General features: G+C 37.9%; 1 protein-coding gene and 1 long non-coding RNA gene across 5 annotated transcripts in view; one reads left to right on the plus strand and one right to left on the minus strand.

The window, feature by feature from the left end:
* The first annotated feature begins 2,743 nt into the window (after positions 1-2,743).
* On the plus strand, positions 2,744-5,402 carry LOC117235319. 2 transcript variants are annotated; one of them, XR_004493655.1, is made up of 4 exons: positions 2,744-4,025; positions 4,106-4,209; positions 4,286-4,704; positions 4,775-5,402. It is a non-coding gene; the product is annotated as an uncharacterized LOC117235319 (long non-coding RNA). The 2 variants fall into 2 exon arrangements; XR_004493654.1 differs by having other exon boundaries at positions 2,749-4,025; positions 4,286-5,402.
* Positions 5,403-6,205: 803 nt separating this feature from the next.
* LOC117235317 (mastermind-like domain-containing protein 1) overlaps positions 6,206-25,454 on the minus strand; it is a 172,285-nt gene continuing 153,036 nt past the window's right edge. For 2 of the 3 annotated variants that reach the window (XM_033497211.1, XM_033497212.1), the window contains 5 exons: positions 14,358-14,835; positions 12,103-12,387; positions 11,692-11,842; positions 11,405-11,618; positions 9,114-11,309 (listed from right to left, as the gene is read on the minus strand). In XM_033497211.1, the coding sequence (XP_033353102.1) occupies positions 9,114-11,309; positions 11,405-11,618; positions 11,692-11,842; positions 12,103-12,387; positions 14,358-14,835 (3,324 nt within the window). Of the gene's footprint in view, positions 11,310-11,404; positions 11,619-11,691; positions 11,843-12,102; positions 12,388-14,357; positions 14,836-25,454 lie in introns of all 3 variants that reach the window. The other variant, XM_033497209.1, reaches the window with a different exon arrangement.

A 25,454-nucleotide genomic window follows, 5' to 3' on the forward strand; every position in this document is an offset into this window, starting at 1 on the left:
AGAATTTTTAGAAGAAGAGAATAGGTTGGTGTTTCGCATCAAGAATATTGAGAACTGCTGGACGCATCCAGGCAGAACTTAACTGCATTTACGTCTCTAAGCAACGAGCGTTCATTTTTCCATCCTTTTCGTAAATGCAACCGCGTCTGGCGTCGCGACACCCAACCGTGTTATGCTTCCTTGTTCCCTGGCGAGTCGTTCGAATAGAAAGGCGGCATCAACGGGAAACTATGCCGACCTACCTCACCACCAAGTTGAACTACCAGAAAACGGAGAAGATTAGTTCACGAAGCCGGAAGTTATCTGGACCGGAGCACTTTCTAAAATTTTACGAGGCTGAATCGTTGCTTCAGCTATTTATTACTATTATCAGCGACTGACACCAATTCACCTGGGACGTGAAATAGATCGAACAGTTACATAACTTTGGGGAAAGCAGAAGTTTCAGCTTGCTATACTTAACAGAATATTACACGGCAAATATTACAATCTACTCTTTGATAGTTCGTATTATATCCTTTCTCTCATGTTACCCTCGGACATTTGCTGTAATAAAATCAACAAGCAAACCGAGACAATAGCTTAAAATCACTAACAGAAGTTTCTGTTCAAAATCTTTAACATTCATCGAGTATCGTATTATTTCAAAAAATTTAGATCTAACTATTTATTTAACGTGAAGCCTACCTGTTAAAAATATACTGCTCAGTTCCATCCTTTCCGTGTTCCATCATCACCCGTTATTTTCACTTGTTTCTTGATTCATCGATTTATTCGAATCTTCAAAGGCGAGAAATCACTATGTAGCGAAGAACTAGAGCGTTCGACTTTTTAGCCGTGAGCGGAGGCGAAATCCCGAAGAAAGTTTTCTACCGATAAACGTTCGAAGGTCACGGCTGTCAGACGAGAGAACCACGGGCATAAGAGTACGCTTGGCTCGCTGTCACGCGAACAACGCTCGCACACTGTATGTCAGTACGCATCTCGATGTCTATCTGTCGGTGAAGGCACGATTCGATAACCCGCGATTCGGGGTCAGTATGGCCGCCTTTTATATCCCGGAGATGTTGAAAAGTCGTCTTCAGTGACAGTTGATGTGTCGTCGAACGAAGAACACGCGGGCTCCGGAAAACAGCTTTGCGACCGTACTTCGTTAACGAGGCCAGCTTTTCACGCGAAGCTCAATGAGCGATATACACAACGATACACGACTGTAATGAGGCCTTGAATGACCGTGGATAGAGCCAGATGTATTCGTAAAAGTGCTCGTATTTTTCTCTTCTTTTTCCTGTTTGCATTAAATGTATGCTTTTGGACGTAAACGTTGAGCTGCATCGTTATGCGATGAAATAGCGTAAAAGCGGACTTAAGTTTCTAAGTTCGTTACTGCGTGTGTGTGTGTGTGTGTGTATGTTCATCAAATGTGCGAGACAGAATGCATGAAAGTTTTAAATGAAAATTGCAAATGATACGCCGACGAAGTTCTCCTACGCAGTATAAGAATAAATTTCTTTTAGCGGTCTTCCAGGCTTTTTAGTCATTTGTACTTTTTCTGCATCTTTAATTAAAGATTACAGGAGAAGAACAAGATAAGTGAAATTTCCTACCTTTCACAGGGAAGCCGTTCTAAAATCCAATAGCTTATCCAATCAATCTTATACTATCGAAATTGTCTTTTTATTTGGCTTTAGTACTAAACATATGTTCCTCAGAAAATGAAGAAAAATGTGCTCATCATGTTTTGTTCCTGTGTTATTCTATTAATAAGAAATACAAACGAAATGACATTTAGGTGTACGAATCAGACCGTACAGATACAATTCTCCAGGTTGTAACCGGTGGTGATTGGGAAACATTTTTTTTTCAATATTCTCATTCTCTTTGTGTGTAACCAATGAGAGAGAAGTCTCAGGCCGCGAAAACTCATCCGTTGTGGCACTTCGATTTTTCCCCGACCCCGTGATAACTTTTTCCCGCAAACCATACGGAAATATCCGCCGCGAACGCGTGGCAAGCCACGAGGTGAATGACAGTTGCGGACAGTTCGTACACAAGCACGTTCCACTGACCCTGGGTTGAAACGATTCGAACGAGCTCGGAAACAACCGACCCTTGCTTGCACGTGCTCTCTCTCCCGTGGACTTTCTGTACTTTTGGTCGACGCTGTTCCCCGACTAGAACTGTCCGAAGAAAGCCGCACACCGTTCACGGAGATATTAGGATAAGTTTCATTCATACAAACTTTGGAACAAATCTCGACCTTCGGAAACCGTGACGGTGCGAAGTCTACGAGCGGCGTTCGGACTCAAGCAAACTGAATTTAATTTCCATTAAACTCGCAAGTTTATTATATGGATGAAGAATTTCTTCTGGTTTAATGAGTTTAAATGTCTTGATAAAATTTTGCTCTTTTGATAATAAATTGTAAGGCCGTGATTTCTCATTAGTTTCGTTGTGCTTCGTGATATACAAGATTTAGCCTATGATATACTCAACGAGAACAAAGTTAGATCTATATGAAAGGGCGCATAGGGGAAAATTTCAATTTTTGTTGATCTTTTAATTTTCATGTTATTTGTTAGCTATGATAGTTGGAAAGAGAACAACTTGTTACATTCCAAGATATATATAAATCTTTTAAAACTAGATGAACAGATTATTGAATGTAAAAATTGCTTATCATATTTTTCTCTTTGTTGGTCACATGTGACATTAGCTCAAAATCGAGGAAGAAAACAAGATTGTAAATAGGATAGTTTTGGTAATATGGCTCTAATTACTGAATTTTAGGATTGTTCCTTTATTTGTTAAAGATAAGATATAATTGTGCAAAGAAACAAGATTGCAAATAGGATAGTATAAAGACTATAACTCAGAACATCAAGAGACCCGAACACAAAGAGAAACTTTCGAAAATATCGGCGAAAAGTTTGGAAAGTATCGCGACTGTTCGTGGATTGTTCGCAGCTGTTCCTAAGTGGACTCGGAAGCTTCGGAGTTCATGGCACACAGAAACAAGTTGGATCTGCGGAAAGGCACGAAGGGAAGGCCAGAAGAGCAAGTTCGTGGTTGGCTGGAGCGGGGTGGCATGAGGAGGTAGATGAGAACGAAGCACGGAGGGAGAAGCCACGTACGAAAGAGAGAGGGAGAATAGGTCGATACGGTAAACTATTGTCTGGTGGGTGAAGTGTTCACGAGAACTGGGCGGAAGACAGCTTTGCGCTGGTTACGTGCATTCTCTGCTTCGCATGAAACGCGAAGATATGACATGCTCGTCACCGCAACGATGTTCAAGCGCGTCCAAGAAACCCCGCACCTCCATCTACGCCCGCGTAACCTTTTGCGCCTGGTCCCTCGATCGATACTGGTGCACGAATCGAATCGTTCTACGCGTTATTACCGACCGAGAATACGCTACAATATTGTCCGTGATTTAATTCGTTTTGTCTTCTATTTTCTCTAAAGGGCTTTTTCTCATGATTTAATTATCCCATTTTATTGATCGTTAAATCTCAGTAACGTCCTACATACGTATTTTTGTAAAAATTGGTGCTGCTTTGCGAGAATAGAAGTGGAATAAAAATTGGTTTTTAAAATGGAAACGTGATATTTCTACGCAGTACTATTGCAGATGTTTTGAATGAAGATTTGATATTTACCTGAAGAGTGGTTAACAGCGAAAAACAGTTTCATTTCTTCTAATAAATTAAATCGACGCACTTAAAATTAGTATCGTTTATCCTACTCTTTTAATTTATTGAAAGAATTTTTTCTATTTTTCCAAAGTCCAGAATCTTTTAAATAATATATCAAATCAGAATACTAGCTACGTATATAGATATTTTGTTGTGTTTAATAATCAATGAAATTTCCGTATTTGTTCCCTAATAAGGAAACAATTAGATCGCCCCTACTTAATTTATGAAGGTTCGATAGTGTGCAACGACGCCCTCTACAATCGAATCGTTTGGCGGGAGTATCGAAGAAATTGCGATAATCGCAGTACAAAATTCGTTATGAAACTAGTAAGTCGAAGTAGAGTGAAGTAGTGAATTTTCGTGAAGCGTGAATGCAAATTTTCGAGAATTTCGTCTCTGATCTGCAGATTTGTGCAAGTATACTACGTACACAAAGGCAGTTTGGCGTGCAGCAGTGCGCAACAATCCTACATCGAAGTGTGTTTGCCGATTGTCATCGGGGGATGGAGAGGTAAACACAATTCCACCCTACCACCTTGTTCTATTCGCTACGTGTACAATCTATACATATCTGCGTGTTCGTCTAGGTACATTGGCAGCAACGCTGATGTGGGTTTCGATCGCGAAACAACTGACTAAATATGGAATAAACCTGATATTATATGGATTTTCGTATTTCGCGTTCTGAAATATCGATCTCAAAAGAGACTGGACTATTTCTTACGATCTGTGCTACTCATATTTATATGTGGAACATATTTAACTCAATCATCGAGAACAATAAAAGTGGACTTGGCACCTTACGGAACATCGCGTCACATGTTCTGTAATACCGACCATTCAGAGGTTTTATTACGCCCTCTACAATTTATAACGTTGGGTAGAGTGTAATTAGTCCGTTTGTCCATATATTTAAACGAAATTTTAGTTAGTGGATAATTAAATAAACTTCTTCTAATTGGATTGATTTTTTCTGAACTTGAATTACTACTATGAACGAGAAATCGTAAGTAATAAAGAGAACCAGTAAGCTCGTATTATATGGACTTCAGTTATATGAACTACTTGTCCTGCAGCAGGTTCAAATAAACGAAATGTCGGAATACTTTATGCTCAATACAAACACGAAAATGAGTAAAATTAAAGATATTGGTAATGTACTGTGGTTATCTGTGGACAAAATAAATGTAACATGAAATGCTTTCTTGTATCCCACAATTTAAAGGTTTGTATGTAGTTATGAAATCGTACATTATTATTGCAGAGAAAATAAAGAATTCTACGCATCTATAATACGCGTTCATAATACGCGATTGCACAGATTGAATTAACGGTAGATTAAAATAGTAATTTTGTACTTGGTAGAAGATGCTTCAATGCTGTGTACTTTGTGTGTAATAAGACCATATGAAACTAACCTTTATGCCGACCACCGATAATTAACATTCGAATTAAATGCGGAAGTTAACCAATAAATTCATGCTTTACGAAGAAAAAATTTATTACGACTGAATCTTCTACTGAATGTGATATTGTAAATCTTCGTTCTAATCTCTTATGTAAATTTGAATCTATTAATGAAACGATCTGATGATTTTTGAAAACGTACATGCATAATTAGAAGGATGGTATTATAATTATACTCTTTTCTGTGGAATTTGTGTATATAATATTGAAATAGTAAAATATGAGATAGTAAGGTTATGTCGAGTAAAAATAATCAGTAGGGAAAACAGAGTAGAAATGATTTTGTGAGGCAGAACTTTCTGCGTCTACCATTACCGAACTGGTTAAACAGGTTATCAGTTTATAGCCACCGTAAAGACATTTTAAATTTCGCGGCACATATGCATTCCGCGCCATTATCTTTTTTGTCTCATTTTAGTCGTTTCGCTGAGTTCACAGCACCGCGCAGAGGATATGTTCGAGGTAAATATATAAATCGAAAGTATTCTTATCACTTCTATTTTTTACATAGATTTTTCCGAGTATTTTTATATTTTGTGTAAGAGATCTTTATTTAGAATAATTATTTAGAGGTCATAAAAGTGTTATTAATACTTACTAGTCAATGCTTCAGTTATCATCATTATGAGCATGAGATCGTCGGTTTTTATTATTAAATAGAACAATGGAAATATGCATTTTATGCATCAAATCAAAAGCAAGCACGTTTCAATAGGTTTCGAGTTTCAAATCGTTTTATTTTAAACTTCAAATAAAAATTTAGACGTTTTAAATAAAAAATGTCAAATATTATAATTTCTAAAGGGAGAAACACGTTCACTTGCTTGAATTCTGTCAATAACGAATTCATTCGTAGTAGATATTTTATTTCCAAGTTAGGAACTGAAATGCCCATATAATAAAAAATATTTGTATCGTAATAATAATTATTATTAAATTGGGAAACGAGGGTTACGCTAAAAAGTCACTGCTAAGTATACAAAATGAAGAAAAACTCGCAAAAGAAAAACAAAAAACGAACATAGACTTTCTTTTTTTCATTTTTTTTTTTTTTTTGAATATTAATCGTTCTCTAATTTCTGCTCTGTATTCGCATTCATACATTCTTATCTCATCGTACGTCTTTGATGTCTCTCTCATTTGCTTTTTTTTTTCTTGTTTCTCCCTCTCACATACATACGTACATTCTTTCAAGTTTCTTCTCTCTTTATCGCTCACGCACTATAATTCGAGATTAAAACATCCACGGTAACAAAACAAAAAGAAATTACATAAAATCTCCCCTATGGAATTTTGCACTTCTTTCCTTTCATTTAAACTTTCTTCTACATTCTTATAGTCTTTCTAGTTGATAAAGGGCTCGTTAAAAGCACATACAAACGACCGTCGTTATCGTTCGATTTTGAAAGTCATTATCTAAGCAGTTTTATGGCACGTATTCTCGTACAAGCCCTTCCTTTTACTTTTCTTTCTTTTTTTTTTACTCTCTGTTCCGAGAAAAAGAAAACTTTTTCCTCTTCTTCATACCACTTCTTCCAATTCGTTTAGCCATTGTTAAATGAATTTCGCGGAATTATATCGTAATCGCAACAATAACGGATCTGCTTTTGATATATACATACACTCTGAAATCAGAAGTCTTTTTACCTTCGAAATACGGTTTATCAGACTTGGACGTGAAGAAGGTCTGTCTTAGATCGTATTTCTTTCGGAATACGTCAACGATCTTTGTCGATTCCCGACGGTTTTCCTTCGTAAAAGCTCAAAAAAGAAAAAAAAAACAAGAACTTTTTCTTACAAATACCTTGCAACATAGCACCATTAGAACAAGAGAAGCGTTTCAAGGCAAATCTAATAAAAAGATTATTTGTTATATAAAAAAAATAATTCGTGCTCCTTTTATGCTACGATGATAATAGAATCAATTGAAGTAAAAAAAGAAAAGAAAAGAAAAATGATTTCTACTTTTCGGCGCGTCGGGCGTAGCTTGAAGACCTTTCAAAAAACCGCGATCGTAAGTTCCAACAACGCTCACCATTTCACTCTTGTTTCGTAAAAGAACTTCCAAACATGAACAACTTATAATTGAAAGACATCGATATAGAAATCTGATTTTGCTAGAATGGTCAGGCGAGGACCTTTTACACTCTTGTACGTTTTAGGGGTACGAATGTTTTTTTTAACATTATCTGATATTTTATTTTTGTTTTTTTTTTCCTTTATCAGAGTATCCTAAAACGAACAAATTCTATTAATATGTCTACATTTAACATGGATATACCATCGGTACTTTTTTTCTTTTCTTCAGAACTTTGGTGGCCCGCGATGTTCGATCGCTTTCGGCAGCGATCACGCGTATTTTAATCAGTCAATTATGCGATGGTGCTCCTTAATTGGAATTTAAAATAAAAGATTCGCATGCTTCTTTTTCCTTTTTCTCTCTGATTTGTTATTTTTCACGAGCAATCTCTCTGTCAATAAAAAATGAAAACATTTCCTTCTTTTATCTACGCTTTCGTTTCGTTATAGTTCAATGTACAAGAGATTTTCTAGAAGTATTCTGCAAAATATTGCGTTGCACCCTAATAAGAATATATTTATATATATGCAGCGATACGACTATCGTTGGCCACACAAATAAGACAGCCTGTACATTTACTAAATCTTAACGCACTTACGTAATATTGAAAGATATAATGCAGGGAATTTATCTAGCTTAACGAATACGTGATTATATACAATATATACATATCTCGTTGCTATAACATCGCTTGCGTGCACTTATTTCTTAGAACTGACTACAGATTAGTGTGTATGGTGATAGTGTGTACGTGTCAATACAATGAAAATTGTCTAAACTTACACAGTAGAATAGGGTTCTCGCGATCGTTACTACGTAAGATTTGTCGTTATACAATAAACAATTATACATTCTGGCGATCCGTCGGTTAAAGATCTCGCATATACACATATATGTATATATATATGTATATATATATGTGATATACATGTATATGTATTTATATATATTTCTTTATTTATTTATATATTTATTTAGTTATCACATCGCACGTTCGAAATTAAGAAATTTGGACTCATAATGGAGAATTGAATTAATCTCCTGAAAAAATTTGCATTTTCGCGGGAAGATATAAAAAAAAGAACGTAAAATAGTCATTGAATTTCTTAATTGATTATTCCTAGCATTTGACCGTTACGGATGTACATTTAAACTTCGTGAAGAATGAATGTTGAAAGAATTGTTTTATCGAATGAAAAACAGTCAACAGCATTCATTCATTTCTAATATTGAGTTCAGTATTTTTCTTTCTTCTTAATCCTTTTTTTTTTTTTTGCTTTTTTCTTCTTTCCCTTTAATCGTTATCACAGTGTTTTAGTACGTTTTTCTTAATATCGAATATCCTCTCGAATATATATAAAAATTAAAATAAGACCGAAACATCGTTTCATCGATTTCCATTTACAATGAAGTTATCTCGTTATTATTGTTACATATAAAAAATTATTACCTAATTTATTGCATGATATATGCATGTACACACTTATTTCACTGTATGCACCTATTTTTCGTTTATGGTTTAAACTTCGTTTGATCTCCTCTTTTTTTATTTTTTACGTTCGACCGACACTGTATTATTCTTCCTATATCGTTACAATTGAATATTTAGAACGTTATTCAAAACGACAGTGTATTTTTAAATGATCGTCGGTAAATGCTTAAACGATAACGTAAATACACATTCTTCTATCGCGATTTAAGTTTATTCGCTGAATGTCTTTATTATTTATTGACAATTACGAGGAAATTCCTCATCGAGTAATTTCAGTGAAAATAGAATTCGAAGCGAGGAATCCGACGGATCTTTGTCTCTAGAAATGAAACCGATATTCGTTACACATCGGAAACCCTAGATGAGATCCCATTGTCTACTTAGACGTTGGAGCAGCTGGCTGATGCTGCCCCGCCATCCCCAGTCTTGGTTGCGAGGAAGCAAGTAATTCTTTGTAGTACGCACTAAATTCCGGCGGTAAAAACGACGTGGCAGCCGTGGGCGGAATCGGCGGGGGAAATAAACCATTATAGAATGCGGAATAGTACATGGGATCTAAAATCGGTAGGAACTTGCCGGGCGTGTTTGGCAGTTGTGGAAAGAAAGCTGGATTGTTTTGCGGTACCGTAGGTACATAACCAGAAGGTATACTCGGAACACTGTGTCGTCTTCCAGCTTCGGTTTGCCTCGGTTCCTGTGGCTGGTGTTGTTGTTGTTGCTGTTGTTGTTGAGCGATTAACGATTTATCGCCCTCGCTGATTCGACGCTGTTGATGTTGCTGATGCATATGTTGGTGCTGGTGATGATGCTGATGTTGAAGTGAATGCTGCTGATGCTGATGCTGATGCTGCTCCTTACCACCGCTCATTTCTACGTTTTTTCTCCTATCGATCGTATTCTGTTGCTGAATCGTTGCCATTCTAGGATAATTTCCACTATTCAGGTGATTTAGATTAGGTACATTCGGTATAACAGGATGACTCGGCTTCCTAGGTGTGTACGGTGAAACTGGTTCACTCCTCGTCGTGTACTTGCCATTCAGGTGTTGCCTTCTTTGCACAGGTATCGCGCTATTTCTAGATGGACTCGATACTCGAACATGCGTCGGTGTACTTAAGTGATTATTTTTTTGCTTAGGGTTTACGATCGTAATTTCTAAGTTATTCGAAGCCATCGTTCGACTGTCCAGTACGTTCTGGTAACCAGGGAAGGTACTTCGTTTCGAACAATCTGTTGGTTTCTCTTTAATCGACGAGTTCCTCATCTCCAAGTTTAATGGATTAGGCCTCGGCACTACAGGTACTTTCACTATTTCTAAGCTCGGCCTCGGAAACACCGGCTTGTTCGATTTTTGTGTTAAGTCGAGGACCCCGCTGTACACAGGGTCGTTATTATTGTGTATCTGATGCGGCTGCAAACGATGCAGCGTGGGACGATACTTTGGAGGGATAGGAATCTCTTTCGGATCTCCGTAAACCATTTTTTCGTTGTGTGCGAATATCGACTTTGACTGTGTCACCTTGGGCGGAAATATCCTACCGTTAGGAACAATTGGCGGTACGAAACGATGATTTGCCTGATGCAACCCTGACGACGCTGGTGGCGGGACATTAGCATTCGCGTACAATTGTAGCAACGCGGCGTTATTAGAAGTACCAAGATTTATTACGCGGCTGTTCACCATATTATTATTATTCATCATAATATTATTATTGTTATTATGATGAGCGGGATGTTGCTTGGTCGGCGTTTGTAACCGTGCTTGATGATGATGATGATGCTCTTGAGGAGACGATAACATATGTCCTATGTCCGGCGTTACGGTGACGGAAATCAACTTAGGAATGGAATTAGGTGTGACTGGAAGAGGATACGATATTGGCGGCTTTTCTTCGGATTTCATTGTTGCTGGCGCAGGAGGATTGCTTTGAATCACGCTGGGTCGCGTATCCAAGTCAACGGCAGTAACTTCAAGACCACCCTCGCGAAGTATTTCCAATTTACGTTTCTTAAAACTGGGAATGATTATCTTATCCCTACTCGTGTCACTCTCCGTTTCCAGGTCAATCACTTCTGGTGATCTAGGAGGCACTATCGTCTTCTCCGCGAAAATTGACTTCTCGCCGAACAACGGTATGTTCTCCTTACCCTGCGCCAACAGGGTGGTTTGTTTAGGATCTAGTTTGATTTCTTTCATATCTTTCTCCGGCGGTGGTGTTAATGTTACCACCGTAGAAGCATTCGTTACCACTGTAGTTACCGGAAGACCCGGCGGTGAACACGACGGTGGAACTTGTTGCGATATCAGAGGACTGTTGAGCTGCCTCTCTAATACACTTTGACTTCCAGTACCATTCGTGGGTGTCGTAGAAGGTGTACTACTCGGCGTTGAAATTGACGTATTAGAAGAAGGTGGTGGACTTGGTAATTGGCTTGTTTGCTGGCTGGGCGATGGCGTGCTATTGGCAATCATAGTATTTAACGATTTCAAGCGTTCTTGTTTCACTCGTACGCTACGCAGAGACGATGTTTTGCCCGTCTCCGTCTTCGGTTTTTCACTCGAAAGGAACGGCTGTAAAAATAAATTTAATTATCATATCGCTCGTATTATTCAATGAACGAGCATCGTATAAAGTATAGATGATGAAGTATCTCGACGATACTTACTGCTGCCGACGATACAATTGATTGAAGGGGAGGAGTTGTAGCAGTAACATTCGTTTCTACAGGGGGAGGCGTTTCCGATGGATATGAATCGTTCGTCTCTTGCTTATTATCTTCGGACTCCTCGGACACGCTGCTACTCTTACTTCGCCTTCCGGGTGTTAGTCTAACTTTCGCTTCCTCTCCTCTTTGATACCTCTCATAGGGTAACAGCAACCTGTTCGTACGACCCATTCCATAGACCGTCACTAACTTGATCACTAGTATATAAAATCATTCGAATACTTTACCTTTCGTAATGCCGTCGAGTGATAGTCGCAGCGCTGGTGGATCCTGTATTACCACCTATGTCGTCGTAAATGTTCTTCCAGAGTCGACCAGCACTGACGGAATCGTAGCCACCGAGCAATTGCACTTTCGTATAAAATAGGAAGAGATCGACTGTAAACAAAAGAACATTGTTAGTCCGATATCTTCGTTGTATCTTTAGAACATTTATTATAAGGAACGTATGAGTTTGTCAAAAGGAAACACTGCTGTAGATCAGCTTCGAACAGTACCAATCACTGTTTCAATTTAAATTACAATATATTAATATGTTTTTATATGTATGCAGGCAAAGATATGAGATCTTAATTAAAGGAGTCTAAAAATGTTTTCCGCCAATTAAAAAAAAAAAAAGACGTCACACAGATACTGACTCTGTCTGTAGCCCAGCAGTGGCATCTTTCCGACAGGCGTACCCCGCGAGTTCATGAAATTCTGCACATCCGTTAGGAATTTCTTTTCCTCGGCGGTGGTCTTTCGCTCGCTTCGTCGTACTACCGACGAAGGTGGCCTTCCAACGCTCGGTACCACCACGTTCGAACTCGCTGGGGCACTCTTCGAGGTAGACGCCACGGATGCCTCGCTCTCGTTGCTCGATTCTCCTGGCGATGCGCTACGCTTTTTACGCTTCCTTCTCGGTCTTCCTTTCAATTTCGGCGCTAAAACATTATTGTTTATTTAAATAATTTTTTTTTTAAATTCAATCATTCTCATTAGATTAAACCTTTAAGAATGCAATAAAATAACGAAGAATCGAGAAAGCAATTTAGAAAACAAGTATTTCTTTATCTCCTTAAGATTTCTTGTATTTCTGTTATCAGATACTCCTAATCTGTTAGAAGAAATTAATAGTTGCGTTATGTATGATGTTACTTAATATTTGCTATATTGTGGCAAGATTAAGAAAAATATACTCCTGATTGTATTTTTCTGGATTACTGGGTAAATACATATATGAGACATTATACGTTTACGATACCGTAATGTTCTTCTTTAATATCTGATGGTTATAAAAGTCTTACTGTTTGTTTTAATGCGATACATACAAAAGATGATGATTACCATTGGAATTAAATTAATAATGGGACAATTCACGTCTCGCACGATTTCCGTTTCAAGTAAAAAGACTGCCATTAGGATCGCGTGAAATTTTTTTATTTCCCGTAACGAGTCGAAATTATACGCAAAATGTGAATATAAAATAACCTTGGTTATTACAATTTAAAAAGTAATCATTTTAAATAGCAACAAAGAAAGAACATTATATTTCGTGAAATTTTTCGTCACAAAAGTTTGAAACGTACAAAACGAACAAATCGATATGTGCATTGTGAAAACTGTAATTACTATGAGTAATATTATGATGTATATAATATTTTATGTTATTGTAGGATAACAAGGTTAGTTTTACTACATAACGAATATTTTCAAATTATAATTCATATTTCTATCTGCTTTACATTACCAGAGCTGAACATATATATGTATGTAATTGTTTATATCAATGCCATATGGCTAATTTTAACAAAATTAAAGAAGGACACCTTCAACCATCGACTGCTCACCAAAAAAGTACATTTATTAGTTTTCGAACTTAATTTAGCACTGTACGCATTTTACACTGGACACTTGCAATATAGATCAGTATATGATATTGTTATCGTTTCTTTATAAGTTTCTATATCCATTTCACTTGTACGTATCACATTTCAATACAAACTCTGTCCAGAAAGTCATTCCTTATATCTTTTGTATGAACCACGATAATTTTACTCACCAGCAACTCGAAAATACACAATTTTATTTTCTTTAATCTTCATTAAAATAGTCATTGTCTGTCTATAACGGCGTCAAAATTAAATAAACGAAACAATCAATGTGCACAATATACAAAGTCACACCATCGCTGTTGTCACCTTCACTGGTAAAATTTCTAGAAATCCTAGCAGAATAGTTCGATTGATATTTGTAGATGGATGTTTGTTCTACTGAATGTATTAATCCGGATTATGACCTTCGCTGTTATGGTTACAAAGTATCTTTCTAATAAAGTAACACGTCGTGCACGATGGAACCTTACAATAACGTTCTTCCCGCTAGCTTTACTCGACACGTTCTGTTGTTTTTTAAATACTTCTCTAATCTTTAGCTAGTCTATGCAATCGTCTGCTGTGACTACGTGCAGCTAACCTCGGTCGGTAAATGATACCCAAAATTGCCGAAATTAATATGTATCTACTTTACGCAATGATTATTAATTATATTATGATTATGAATAATTATTAATTACCACGTAAGAACAGCATGGTATCTGATGTTTAATAAACAGGGTACTGAATAAAATTTTTACTTAGCGGACAGTATTTGTCGATTTAGTTAAAGATTAACGAATTATGTTCAGTACATTGACTTCTTAAAAAAAATAAGCTCTAGTTGTCCTGTTAATTGGATTAGGGAATAACTTTATTTTGATACTTAAGAGGTTAAATATTAATAGTAAGATACATAAATAAAGTAGCTAAAATAGGTAATTGGTAAATTATAGAATTAAATAGAAAAATATTCGATAAATAGGTAAATAAAGTCAGATAATAGTAGTGGGTTAATAGGTTAACAATTGAGCGCGTACCTAGGTGATTGCAGAGGAGCTCATGAGTTTCAAGGTCCGGGTAGTCGAAGGTATCTCTGCAGAAGAGTACCCTCGTACCTGGTGTGGCGGTGAATCCACCTAGTGCAGCTGCTATGGACGAGCAAAGCCAAGACGGTTCGGCACCTTCGAGCCTACGCAACAGTGCTCGATATCGACAGTACCTGGGGTACGAGAGCACGACCACTTTCGTTTGAGAAATACAATCCGATTTCCTTGTGTTGTGATTGCTTTCGTATTCCTTCTGTTGCTTATCGACATCTGAGAAATCGATGCCAGGATCGGTGAGCACCTGAGGTTGTGGTATTTCATATCTTAGCGGACTGTTCGCCGGAGATGACGTCGGGGACGGTGGATAAGACACCTCGCGACCCCACGACCATTCCAACGTAGGCGATAACCAGGTGACGAGATCGTGAACCCGCACGACCACCTTTTCCGATATCGTCAGCACTTCGTCCTGCAATCAGACAAATATTTTCCTTTTATAGTAATAATTGTTTAATAATTAGTAATTTAGTAGGTGCAAAATAGAAAGATATGAAAAGAAGAGTAGAATAATTTATAGAAATCGATAAATTATATTTTAAAGCGTGATTCAAGAGCGTTTATTATAGATAAACGTAATCACAAGATCTTTTGCGAGTACGAGCTATTATCCGCGTTACGTCACTAACTTATCATTTAAGTGACCCCTTTTCCGTTATTAAATCTTCTCCTCAAACTTGCTTTTATAGACTCTATAAATATGTATTTCCTCGAAACTTTTGTGTATTACTATATCTTCTAAAAGTAGGACGAAAAGTTCTCCATGTGTTTCATCATGCAACTTTTCTTTGCGATAAAACTTGCAGGGCATGTTGAAACAGTGTTTTTATATTAAATTAAATTACTTGTTGAATTAAAATAAATTACCTAACAAGAAAAGGGAGATAAACAAGATGATAATCAAGTTAGGCAATTTCCATAGAAACTTTCGGGATTTCTATTGTCCGAGGATGCAGGAACCTCTTTTACCAGTGAGACCTATCTAGAGTATTATTTTACCGACCTTCCATCGACAGGTGGAGGCACGGTCAAGTCCCTGCGCTACTTAAACTTCCCGATAATCTGACCTGTCCTGTACATAGATCTACTTGTCGCGTGTACGGCTAACACACCTATGTGCTCGTTATGTACACACATAATCCAGCCAACGTAACTCGTGGTTTATGTTGTACCTCGAGTGCATCGTTACCTACTCTGCTTCGGCGATAATTTAATTGTCCGTTGATGCCAGCGGCGACGTTATTTTCACAAAGTTTCAACTAACTCTTGGATCTGCTGATTTGTGGGATTTAATTCAACTGTAGGATATTGGTACCCATTAAAGCTTAAGGTATAAGTACATACGTTAGGAAGATTGCAAATGACAGTAATAAAGTATAAAGTTATAGAAATAAAAAAGTTCTTTTCGAGTAAATAATTTAATATCCGAAGATGGCTGAAATTGCATGATAGAACATGATAGATGATAAATGCCATACGCGCTCTTCGTGTATCTCGAAGATCGAACAATGCTAGTAATGACTCATAAGGTAAACATTGGTGTGAAATTTATTACCGAGACGTTGGACGCCTATAAATCAAACAAGAAAAGTAAATCTACAGCGCGACTAAGTATTAATGTTGTTCTCTTTCATCGTTCCTCGACCTTTGAATGAACATAAGACGAGCGGGAAATCAAATCGTAGAAAATAAAATGAACTGAAAACGTAGCCATTTAATTAATAACGAGTTAAACAATTCCAACTATCCAAGACTGAAATAACTGTATTTATTCAAACAACGCGAAGTATGATGTTATATTTAATTAACATCGCCCGGTTCTCTACGACGTTCCTTCGCAATTAGCTTATATAACTGGAAGATTCGTTAGCGGCAAATCGAATCGTCCGGAAAGAATTGAGATTCAACGAGGGGCAATTGTGAGATGCACTTGAACCGGTGGCTCTGCGAGTAAATCCGTTAACCCACAGCGAAAAGAGCCTTGAGCCAAGTAAAATGGCCGGGTTTTAACCCCTTGCACTTCAACTGCCAGTCAGAGTTAGCTGTAAGATGCTGGATGTTTCAATGGAACCACTGCTAAGTTTGACAATATCGTTTTATACTATTCAAAGAACATATACAGACTCACCAAAGTATTCGACCACTTGTAGACACTTCTTATTAGTATACCACCGGTTTGAAATTTTATTAGTGTAGTGAAACGATATTCAGAAACAAGCTTAATACGAGCATATATTTCTCAGACATCAAAAAAAAAAAAAAAAAAAAAAAAATTAAGCAATTGGTTGTCAATTATATCAAGAAATCTCAATATTTTATGGGGCCATATTTAAAGAGATACGGCTAATTATAATTGGAAACAGAATTTAAATATATACTTGTTCGTCTATGTTACGATATGATGTTCTATTTAGTTTGTAAGTCACTGTAGCCTGGGTTATACTTTCATCTTTTAGCTCCGTGTTCATCCGTGCCCTGCTTCAACTCTCGCCACTCCACTTCTCTTTTCCTCTGCTTATCTTTTTCCCCTCCTACCTATTGCTCGTCTTTCTCTCGTCCCTCGTTCATATCCCACTCTCCATCTTTTCTTCTCCCATCTCTATACCTCTTCTTCTTTCAGCTTTCAGCATTACCTCCCTTCTTTTTTACTCCCTCACCCTTGGTCACTTATTTGCCCTCCTGTTTGTACCATCTTTTCTTTGCTACTTTACCTACTCGCTCGCTTTCTCCGCTACCTCTAATATACAATCACCGGATTAATTTGCTGATTGAAATAATGTACCGAAAAGTACCCTGTGTTTTTACGTATCATTTCTTTATTAAAAATAAATTATATCATATTTACATGTACAAGGACTGAAAGCAACTAAAATTGACGCGTCTTCGTTAACTTCTAATTTGTGAAATGTTTCATCAAGGAACGGTCCAGTTAATTCGTATAAAAATCTGCAGTGTATCAGAAAAAAAGACGTATTTTTTTGATAATTACAAGAGGCTATTGACGAGGGCGTGTCAGTCCCAATGCTACTAATGCGCTTCGCAACAGATTTATTTGCCTCTTTTGGTCACGTTCATCGCCGCTCGTTTCTTCTCATTGTCAATCTCAAAGAAAATCTTGCTCTTTTCTCTTTACTACGCCGTTCCATTTCCCTGTCTCCTTCGTGCTTCTGATACCAACCGTATGGTTGGTCGCTCTCTTTCGTGTTCTCCGCCCCTGAATCACGACTCTGAAAACAAACTTTTCGTCTTAATCGCTGGGATACGCGGGAAACGATAGAACAGAATGTTGTAACCGAGAAGTATCACGCGTAGCACAAAGAAGAATCTTCCGACATGAATGCCTTTTTTCTCTCCTTTGTTCTACTCGCCTCTTCGTGTATTTATTGTCATGATTTCCTAAGAGGGTTCTCCTCTACGTTCTATTGACTTTTCGGATTGCCAATAGCTCTCTCCCTCTCTCTTCTTCCCTTTCGCCCCTCGTTGCCCTTTCACCCTTATTGATTTCGTTAACACGAAGATATCGTTTTAATTAAATCCCTCGATAGTTTTTGCATCATTTGCCCACGGCTACAAAACCGTTTGTTATCAGATACGAAATCGTGTCTGATTATTCGTGTATTACATTCGGTGCCGTTGTTTCTAGAGAGCGAGTAAACTGCGGCAACTTTGTAATCACGTTAAAGCTGGTAGTGAAACTGATGGCGGGAGTTCAACTCGCAACTCGATTCTATTTAAATATTTAAATGTAGTTTTAAACTTCCATCCCCGGACGAAGTTTCTCCAAATTGGTAATCTCTTACTTTTCAATCGTCTAGGCCGAGCACTTACGTGAAATGCAATTAGCCAACTGTAAATTTTGGATAGCGGGGAACATCGATCAAAGAGCGTCGTATTAGTCGTGGTACGAGGGCTGTGAATAGAAATGACTATAAAATTAATTATATGACTAGCGACGCGACACTAGCGCTATACTTATTTAATTAGTACTACGCTATATCAAAAGTAGGGCAGAATTACGCATTAATGAAAATATCTTCTTTGCGTATAATGCAATTAACAGTGTATTCTGGTGTTACGTTTATGGGATTTTCTCGCATTACCGAGAGATCATGTCTAGTTAAAAATCGATAACTGCCCTGAATTGAGCTGCTAAACGGTTGCTTTTCCTAAGCGTTGAGACAACGAGTGATTTAGAGGCAAGTACATAATAGATACGTGCTTCGGTATAGTGTACGGATCTTCTCGTATCATCGAGATTCTGTCTCATTGATTATCAATAATTATCCCGAATTAAGCTAAACAGCTGCTTTATGTTAAGACGAGCGATTTAGATGCAAGCTGCTCGTGTATGCATAAGTAAATTTCCCGGGTCCGTTGAAAATTTTTAATGAAACCAACACCAACACAGAGGCAGTTAAAGTTACGTTTTATTAATAGCTGAATGGATATTTCAATAAATCTTATGGCGGAACATTGAAACGCACATATTTCAAACAGCCCTCCGGCAAAGTATGCACTTGCAAAATTCAATTTAACAGAGCTACGAACGTACTGTTTGAGGCGTAAACTTTTCGCAAAGAAACAACTACCAGAGGAAATTACATTTTAAGGTTTATAGTATCTTGAAATATTAAAATATATCTGGTGGGAAACAAACGTCCGTGACTTCCTTTCCGCGACTCTTTATTACACCTTCATGTTTACCCGTAGAAATATGGTTGCTCGAAGGAACTAGGAAAATATACAGCGTCCCGGCAATCATAGTACAATCGACAAGGGGGTGATTCCACATGGAGAAATATAAAACACAATCTTTTCATACGGTGCAACGTTTCCAATGAAACTGAATTTGAAAATTTGTCTAGTCAGAACGTGGAATAAAACTGTACCGTTTAAGGCCATCGAGAAAATAGAAAGTTATAATCTATATTTTCAACTTATTTCCATACGTTGTATAACCTTCTATCGATTATTTGCTCCTGTCCAGTCTGGACTTAGACAAGTTGGCTTTCACAAAAATAAAACGTCGCACGAAACAATTTTGTTCTATAGCTTCGATTAGTTTTTTCACGTAGAATTATCCCCCTGTCGATCATACCATAATTGGCAGAATACTCTGTACAAAAGCGAAAGAGAAAGAGAAACTTTAATCAGGCGAAAACGATAAAATTAAAAGATAGAAAGAGTCATGTGTTCCTTGCGAGAGAATAAAACGATTGTTATGAAACGAGAGCGGCACCGAGTCGTTTTACACCTCTAAAATTTAGCTAACTTCCGTCGTCTGTACATTTAGAAGATGAGACAAACTCTCTCTATGCAGCCGAGTATTCCCCTTGACTGCACATATCCGAGATGTGTATCTAGAAGAGGGAGAGCCAGGGAGTCAACCAGAGAGGTAGGGCGAGAGGGTTAGGGAGAGACAAGGCGATAGCGGGATTAAAGGGGTCAACGGAGAGAAAGAGACAGGGCGAAAGGGTGAGAGAGGGTTGCGCAGCGAGGGGAAACCAGCGCACATGTGTAAGGGCAACAATGTGCCAGAAGGTAGTGCAATGTTGGCACAGATACAGACGCAGATTTAACCCCAAACTCATGACATGGACAGTATGCACGGAATCATGTGGAAATGTATTCCGACGTTGCTATGGGGATTCGCTGCCACCCTAAACACACCGATAACCTATCAATTCTCGGAGACTAAACGACCCCGCAAAGTATAATATCTTCTACGTAATATAAAAATTATTGTGTGCCATCTAATCCCACATTGGCAGATGGCTACAATGGATGAAATTTTATCCCGTACGAATTAAATAATACCGTAATAATATCGTTCGTGATCTTAATCGAACATTTTAATCAAAGATAGCTTAACAAATTTTAATCAAACATCAGAGCTGGCGAAATCGTCGAAACAAAGCGATTGTAATAAATTTAAAGGATTACGAAACTCGCCTTATAATTTCAACCGTGAGACGCTACGTTTATGGAAGATTTAATTATGCAAAAGTATATAAAATATCCAAAGTGCTTGTACCGCTCGTTATAATATTTAGTAAATGAAACAAATCTCTGGCCAGGTTCCACTCTTTCGACTATACATTTACATAAATGTCTTCAGTCTGCTAATAATCCATTAGCGGTGATTAATGCGGCTGTAAATCAATTAAAGAAGAAAGAATAATATCCGATAACGCGTTTTATCGTAAATAGCACATTATTCTCGTAAATTTTTCCTTTGCAGTTCGCAATGGCCGTTGATATCGCGTGAATAATAGCTGGACATCGCAGCTCGCTCGAATGGCGTGTTTACACTCGAGTAATTGTTACAAGCATGTACTCGATTAAGATTTTATCAAGCTCGCGCGATTCGTCAATTCCATCGTGCATTATCCTTTATACTCTATGCGATATGGTAAGGAGGAAAAATTGGCACGATGAAAAATCCATTCATATCGGTGAACAGAGACGTTATATACGTACATTCCGGCAACATCTGTCAAGCGGAAGAGAATCGGTCTTGTTTCACGATTTCATATCTCTGAGCGGCCATTAAAGAGTGGCGTGGATGGATTAAGTCAATTCTTGCGCAGGCTAACAACCAATATCAAGGGACAGGATGAGAAGGGTTCACAGTTAACTGCTAAACCAGCGAAAAGATAGGGTAAAACGTCTCGGGGAATGTTTTATGGCAAAGGTCCAAATGATGTTTGTGGCTCGGCAGAGAATACTAAGAATTGTTAATGAACTTTCGCTGTGTGTATCAGGAAAAGTAATTTCTAATTTGAGTAATCCCTTACCTCCTTCTTCCTTGTATCTCTCCTTTGTTATCTCTTGCTGTTTGGCGTATTCGATCTTTCGTGGATTACCAATTATCCTCAGAGATTTTTCTAGGTTTTGAGAACGTCCTTCTCGAATAAAAACCACTGTTGCATCAGATACGAAGTTGTTTTATCGTTCCTATTTATTCGTTTCCTATTTATTATATTCTCCAAATATTTTGTACGAAAAGATTGAAATGAAAAATGTTGGAGTATTCGCGTTCCTGCAGGAAGATAAACATAGGACAGTGTCGTCTTTGTTACGAACCAACCCTTCAATCTTTAGCTCTTGCACTTCGATTTTACGTTCGTTTGTTTTTACCATAATCGGGAGAACAATGGCAGCGGCCGCTTGTTCCACCGAGCTTATTAAAAATCTGAATTTTTTTATTAAAATCTGTTATATACGGGCAACGAGCGTTAAATTATTTTTATATTGCTCCATCATCCGATTATTGCGCGAATGGTCGACATAAATTTCGCATTACCATTTATAAATTATTTGCAACTCTGAATTCAATTAAATTTTACAGGAAAAGTCATCCCCGCGAGCGCGCGCCAGTTGTCCAGCGCATTTTGATTAATTCGCCAGCAAAAAATAATAAATAACTCTCGAAATTGTTTTACCGGCCGTATTAATTTTAACAGGGTCGCGTTGTACGATCAATAATGTATATGTCGTTCGATTTGTTTATTTCGAGAACATCGAAACGCGCGCATCGGTTTTAATAAGGATATCGCGACACGACAAGGACAAGCCTTAATTCTTTTTCGTTGTAAACGCGAAACCGACCTCCCCTGATTCGCCCATTTACCAACGAAATTTATCGCATTAAACATAATAAACGACTTGTATACTATGCAGCATGCTAGCGATATTATTATCGTAGCTACGAAACTTTCTATCTATCTGGGTAATCTCATCTTGTGCCCGCCACCTCCTTTATCTCTCGTCTTTCACTCAACTTCTTAAGTAGTCTTTTGTAACTTGAATTAAAATAGACGTCAGGAAGAGTATTCCTCGGTCGACATCGAACCAACCAGCCGCCAGATACAGAAGAAGAAAATCGTGTGCCATCGCGAACAGGTAGTGGAAATCTGTATGATTCTAAAAACGAATAATTCGTATACGGTATTTTACGCGTCTCCGGTAATTCAGATGCTTATTTGTTAAATCGATGAATTCCGCAGAACAGCAAGTAGAATAGCTGGATAAAACATCGATCCAGATCTTTTGGTTTTGGAAAATTTCAGAGATGTCAACAAATGGAATCAACATCGTGGATTATCGAGCTTATAGAAAATCAAAATCGAGGAAAATAGATCGATTTGGCAAGGGATGGAACACGCGTTCAATCGAGCTACATCGTTCAGGCCGGTAATCGTGAAACAGCGTTAAAGACGAAAAGCCGGAAGCAAACGAGAAGAAAAAATTCCGGGAGCCACCGTATAAATACGCAATGCTGCAGTTGACATATTCGCCGAGCGTACATAATACATTCATGGACGAGGGTGGTAGAGGGAGGAAGAGCCCGACGTGGTGGGGAAGTACAATCGTAGAGTGGAATATGTAGCGTGTTGGTTTTAGTGACGCTCAATCTTTGCTTGTAAACCGCACCGGGAGGCCATTACTTTGGAAGTCACGTCGTTATCCGGCCACGAATCTCACCGTGAAAAGTTTAGATTTCGAGCGTGCTTCCAAATCAAATTCTTCCCTCACCACCGCCAGGGCTTTGGAATTGTTTCTTCGTTTTTCTTTCGCCGCGAACCGGCTACCGAGCCCAACAAAGAGACGTCGTTCGAGTTTTATGGCTATGGAAGATTTACATCGTCGAAGGATAGACGAACGTGAAATCCTGGGCTTGATACAGGAAAAAAAAAAGAAACGTCTCACCGAACGTAGTAAATAAAAAAAAGAGATAAAGTATAAAAAAAAGAGAGGGGGAAAAAGCAAGGAAAAAGACGGTGATAGAGAAAGAGGAAGAAAATATATGTAACACTTGCCGGACAGGAAAATACGAACAGGATTAATTTTAGCGCTTGTGACAGGTTTAAATCAATAAGTATGAGAGCCACTGCGAAGCATAAATCATTGTTAGATTAAACCCTGGAGCACGCGGTAGTAGATGGGGCAATGGCGCGCTTTCAGGAAATATAGGGTGACCCAAAAGTTCCGATCTATATTTCATCGGGTCATGTACAGATCGACACGAATAATACTAACTGAAACTAGGCTAGTTGATCGTGTATTGGTCATCTATCTTTTAACAATTCCTTTCTCTATGTTTCCCTGTAAATTCTTAAAAAATTAAAAAGAAATTTCACTTCAAAAGAATATCGTATGCGAGTTTCCCGACGGTTTGAACAGATTCCTAAAATATTTACTACCTGAAGAATTCTTTTTGGGATGATGGGGGAAAGGTGCGCAATAACCTTAACCACAGCCATTTTAGTCCCATCCAAAAGTAGAATGGCCCTCGAAATCGTGGAACAGATGGGGAGGAGACTTTTGTACGACAGATAAAGAAAGTGCGTGCACGAAGAATGAAAAATTAGCGGTAAACATTTACGGCAATTAGCGGCGGTAATTAACGCGCGTAATGTGAAGGCCACTTCGCGGCGAAAGTCACTGCCTCTAATGTAGGAAAATACGTTTTTGCTCGATTCACTCAGTCTGAATGAAAACAGTACCACTTTGCAACTGGTATGCCAGGATTGAAGCTAAAAGGAATTTGATTATGCTTGGTAGTTTACACACGGTGTTTCTGGATCGATCGAGCCACCCGCTGTCTCTCCCTACCTTTCATACTGTCTTTCTCCATCTCTCCCTCTCACTCTCTGTTATCCCTCTGCCCTGGCTTCCTCCTCTCTTCTTCCTGTTCCATTTTCCTCTTTATCTGTCTAGCGCACTCTCTCGCTCTTTCTCTGTTCGTGTTTCTACATCTTCGTCTGGTTCCGTCGGGGTTCATATGTGAGGAATGGGAATTACTTTTTCAAAAGGGAATAAAAATGGAACGCGATCTCGATTTGATCGTGTTTGCTCGACATGGAGTATTTTTGAAAACACTTTTTCTCGTCGTTTATATCGCGGTCGAACCGTGAAAATTTCCCTTTTTTGTCGATATAAGCCTTATACATTTTAGGATAAATCTCTTTCCTCTTATTGAGAATATCAAACGTTGCATCGTTACCGACTTAGACAGAAAGGATAAGAAAATAATCAACTATCCCCTGTACTTATGTCAATGAAAAGCAATTAAGGGTTCTTTTTAATCTTGTTAAATCGTTCTTTTTACCATCGCGCCATACTTGCATTAATGGCTTCGCTTTTTCGCTGCTCAAATTATACGATAACCGTAACAGAATTCGTGTGCACGCCAGCACGATTTTTATAATAATTACCGACATGTTTCAGACGATACATAATCCTCATAATTTTCGTTTTTCCGACTTTAATCCAATAAATGGCTCGTTGATGAATTTAAAGGACACGTTGGATACTTAGTATTGCGTTCTTTGGGTAATTTTCGATTCGGTTGTCCTTCGAATAAGTTTTCTGAAAGGCATGATAAATACTAATGCGGTTATACTATATTCACTGAATGAAACAGATAGAGTTGAACATTTCAGCTAAGATTCAAAGTTTCTTGCTTGCTCTTCATGAATATATAATGTTCAACATTGTCTCACTGAGGAAAGGAAGCTTGTGTTATTAAGGAATTTTGAATGTTCCTCCTTAATCCTCTTTAGTATCCAACTTGTTTGAACATTTCATTATTTGACAGAAGCTTATAATAAAGCCACTATGAATTTCTCGCAAAATTCAATACGCGTTTTTAAAACATCTTTTTTTAAACGTAGGAAACGTCTGTTCTGTTTGTCGAAAGGAGGGCAAGACTGAAGCATAAAAATTCGAGGATCCTTCGGCTAAGGCTTAAGCCGAAAATGATAGAAGGAAAAATGACTGCGAAAAGTTTTTGTTTAAGTAGATTCTGCCCATCGAAAATAACCGGAAACTTCGAATTACAGTGGAGAACCCGTAAGTTGCGTTCCAATATTTTAGTTTTTACAGTAGCTCGAAATCTTTGAACAGTTTTATGAAACTTAAACATCGTACTTAAAACTTATAATTCCATGCAAAGAAAAAGTTACCGGAGCAACTTCTGTGCCGCCACGTTTTATGTTTCATTTCTATTCATTATTCCAATGCTTC

This window comes from Bombus vosnesenskii, unplaced genomic scaffold (assembly GCF_011952255.1).
Source record: "Bombus vosnesenskii isolate JDL3184/JDL3185 unplaced genomic scaffold, Bvos_JDL3184-5_v1.1 scf7180000013315, whole genome shotgun sequence".
NCBI lineage: Eukaryota > Metazoa > Arthropoda > Insecta > Hymenoptera > Apidae > Bombus > Bombus vosnesenskii.